The sequence below is a fragment of the Emericellopsis cladophorae genome, assembly GCF_022114955.1.
Source record: "Emericellopsis cladophorae strain MUM 19.33 chromosome Unknown NODE_216_length_2856_cov_41_547319, whole genome shotgun sequence".
Taxonomy (NCBI): domain Eukaryota; kingdom Fungi; phylum Ascomycota; class Sordariomycetes; order Hypocreales; family Bionectriaceae; genus Emericellopsis; species Emericellopsis cladophorae.
In genome coordinates this window covers 1-2,856 of record NW_026251141.1, presented here as the reverse complement: position 1 = coordinate 2,856, position 2,856 = coordinate 1, and the positions used below count along the sequence as shown (strand labels likewise).

The 2,856-nt window shown below is 55.3% G+C and overlaps 2 protein-coding genes across 2 annotated transcripts; one reads left to right on the top strand and one right to left on the bottom strand.

Annotated features, from left to right (window-relative positions):
• Nucleotides 1-620: 620 nt before the first annotated feature.
• On the bottom strand, nt 621-1,931 carry J7T54_003694 (uncharacterized protein; the record flags this gene model as incomplete). Its single annotated transcript, XM_051510729.1, has 1 exon — nt 621-1,931. One exon carries the CDS (start codon nt 1,929-1,931, stop codon nt 621-623), a length of 1,311 nt encoding a protein of 436 aa, XP_051358400.1.
• Nucleotides 1,932-2,482: 551 nt separating this feature from the next.
• J7T54_003693 (Long-chain-fatty-acid--CoA ligase 1) lies at nt 2,483-2,856 on the top strand (the record flags this gene model as incomplete). Its single annotated transcript, XM_051510728.1, has 1 exon — nt 2,483-2,856. A coding segment is annotated over one exon (374 nt), but the record flags the coding sequence as incomplete, so codon positions are not given.

The following is a 2,856-nucleotide window of genomic DNA, read 5'->3' as shown; positions in this document are numbered from 1 at the left end:
CTTGTACATAGAGCCTGCCCTACCTGAGGAGTGCCTATCCGTAGCAATAGACCAGATCAGCCTGACCGAGTGTTCCCTGTCCTACCTGCCGACCGACCCCCCCTGACACTATGGGTGTGTGTGGTAGATCACAATATCAAAAGTTAACTTTGCATAAATTAGATTTGATCATATAGTTCAAGTTAACAGAAGTTAGTTTTTTACGAACTTTCTCACGCTAAGCCTTAAAGTAGAAGGTTGTCTTGGAAGGTGTCAAGAGACCGCAGCCCTTGACAATTCAACAGTCCCAGCCGCCCGCATCCTAGCGGGCCGTGCCCCTTCCCCACCCGCTCTACAGCACACCCCTCGAGCACCCCGGACCGTGGTCTACACCCGAGCCAATAGCATCCAAAGCTCAGGGGAAATGGCGTTCCAACTACTCTTAGTTGGCCGGCATTACATGGCCGTAATTCCGGGTTCACAGCCCCCAGTGGAGTGAGTCCGACGTGGATTGCTCCATCGAAAAGGAAAGGTCATGGACATTCGACAGTGGAAGATCAATCACCTGTTGTATTGTCTGATGCTCTCCATGACTTCTCGTCACCATTTGACCAAACCTACCACAACCGTGAGCCTCTACTCTAATTGTCTATCTCATCTAATCTCCGGCTGATCATCACAAAACTAGTTCTAAGAGTGCTCGTTGAGGATGGCGAGACCGTTATTCCTGGGCCATTCTGATTCTTGCTAAAGACAGCCTGGAAAATGGTTCGTAGGCGGTTGTCGCAGATGCTGTCATTTGCGTCCCTTGTGCGGAGGGACACAGCATGCTCGGGCGGGACACCCAAATTCCTCTCAATCTGCTTGAACTGGTGATGTGCTGCTTGCAGCAGTATCCTGGTCTGGAGTTTGCCCCCACTCACGGCGAACCCTGACAGATTCAGATTGGGAAGCGGATGAAGGCCCCGCAAGGCGGTGTCTTGTTGAAAAGAACCGCTGCCGAGCGCGTCGTATAGTTGTCGGAAGAAGTAGTTGAACACTGAGACAAGGTGAAAGTAGAATGACAGTAGGTCGAGAAGCATGGTGGGATTGTCGACGTGCTGAGCACTGCGACTGAGCCTTTTGTAGGACTGTATAATGTCCAGGAACTCTGACGTGCTGCTCAATGCTGCCCCAAGCGCGTGGGAACATAAAGGCTCACGTGGAGACTCTGCCGCTGCAGTCTCGGTTTCGTCAGTCATGCTCCTCGGCTGCTGCTCTGGGTTGCTGCCCTGTTGGTGCAAGATCTGCCTGGCCAAGTTGACCCGGAGCTGAGAAAGGCGAACATTGTACTCTGCGACCTCGAGATCTTTTCTTGCGCTGCAGCTGAAAGACGGACTTTGCTCAGGCACGCTCAAGGGGCGCGAGAGGCTCCACGGAAACGAGATGCGCTGCTGATTCTGACCGGCATCCACGTTTTGCTCCGAGGGTGGTGCCGAGTGCCAATTCTGATGAAGTGTCTCCAGGGACGATGCACTGTCCGTGCCGTTCCACCACGTCTGCAAGCCCTCTGGATGGAACAGCGAGGCGGCCTCGTGCCTCAAGTCCTGGCTGCCGCTGATGAGCTCGTCATCCTCGGTCACATCGGAAAATGACCAGGGCTCAATCGGCTCTGCCATGTCTGTTGCGTCGCAGAAGCTGTACAAGTGCGAGGCTTGGGAGCCTTGGCCAGGCGAAGAGCAGGCGGTGGTCAACACCGCATCGTTTGGTGTGTTGGATTGACAGCGGATAGTGGGCTTGCCCAGTGGTTTCATGTATCCCGTGACGCAAACAGCACCAGCGCGGACGCAGCGGTCGCAATCCAGCTCGATGTTGTTCCTTGGAGGACAGGCGACCTTGTGCTTGCGACACCGATCGCAGGCCGCCCGTTTCGCGGTCGCGAATTGTGACATGAGCAGGCTAGGGTACACCATCGCAGCCAGATGACCTGGGCGGGCCAAAGTGGAATGTGTCGACAAGAGTTGAATGGGGGCCAGGTCGGCGTCATGTGTCAAGATGGCGGGATTGGGCGAGATGAAGGGCTAGCAGCCATTTTCTGCGTGTAGACATCTATGCCCAAACGTGCGTGCAGGGTGCGGCCCTTTTGGACACCGGGGCTCTCTCGCGACTTCCAATCTTCCAATGGCAGGGTTGTTCATGACCAAATACCCACGCAGGCCGGCGATGTGCGTGTTGGCGAGTGGCAACGCGCGTTATGCGTGTTGGTCGCAAACAATGCGTGTTAAAATTACGCCAGGCCGAGGGGTTAGGCGATGACAGCCGGAGGTGCGTGCAAGAAGCAGGTCACGTGTAGGCTGCGTGGTTGATGTTGGTCGCCTGTTGCCAGCACCTCTCCTTCCCTGCTTGTTCATCCTTGATCTCAACCTGCTGTCACCCTCTGATCTCCCCTCGTGAGATTGCCAATTCTTGACCTCGGTTGCCAATCTTCCCCTCAGTTACCCTGTTACCATCCAAACTGCCTGCCATGGACTACACCACCAGTAGCTTACCGCTGCACCAGGTGCACAAGCCCCCTTTCACAGTCGAGGCGCCCGGCTACCCAAAGGTCACTGGGGAGACTGTTCCCCGCCGCCACGCCAAATACAAAGATGGACTCTTGAGCTCGCCCGCCGAAGGCGTTCACACCGTCTTCGACATTATCTGCCGTAGCGCCCGTCTGTATCCCAACAACCGCGCCGTCGGCTACCGCAAGCTCATCAAGCTCCATGTGGAGACCCATAAGGTCCAAAAGCACGTCGATGGCAAGCTGCAGACGGTCAACAAGGAATGGCAGTTCCTGGAACTCACACCGTATTCCTTCATCACCTACAAGGACTATAAGAAACTCATCATCGAGCT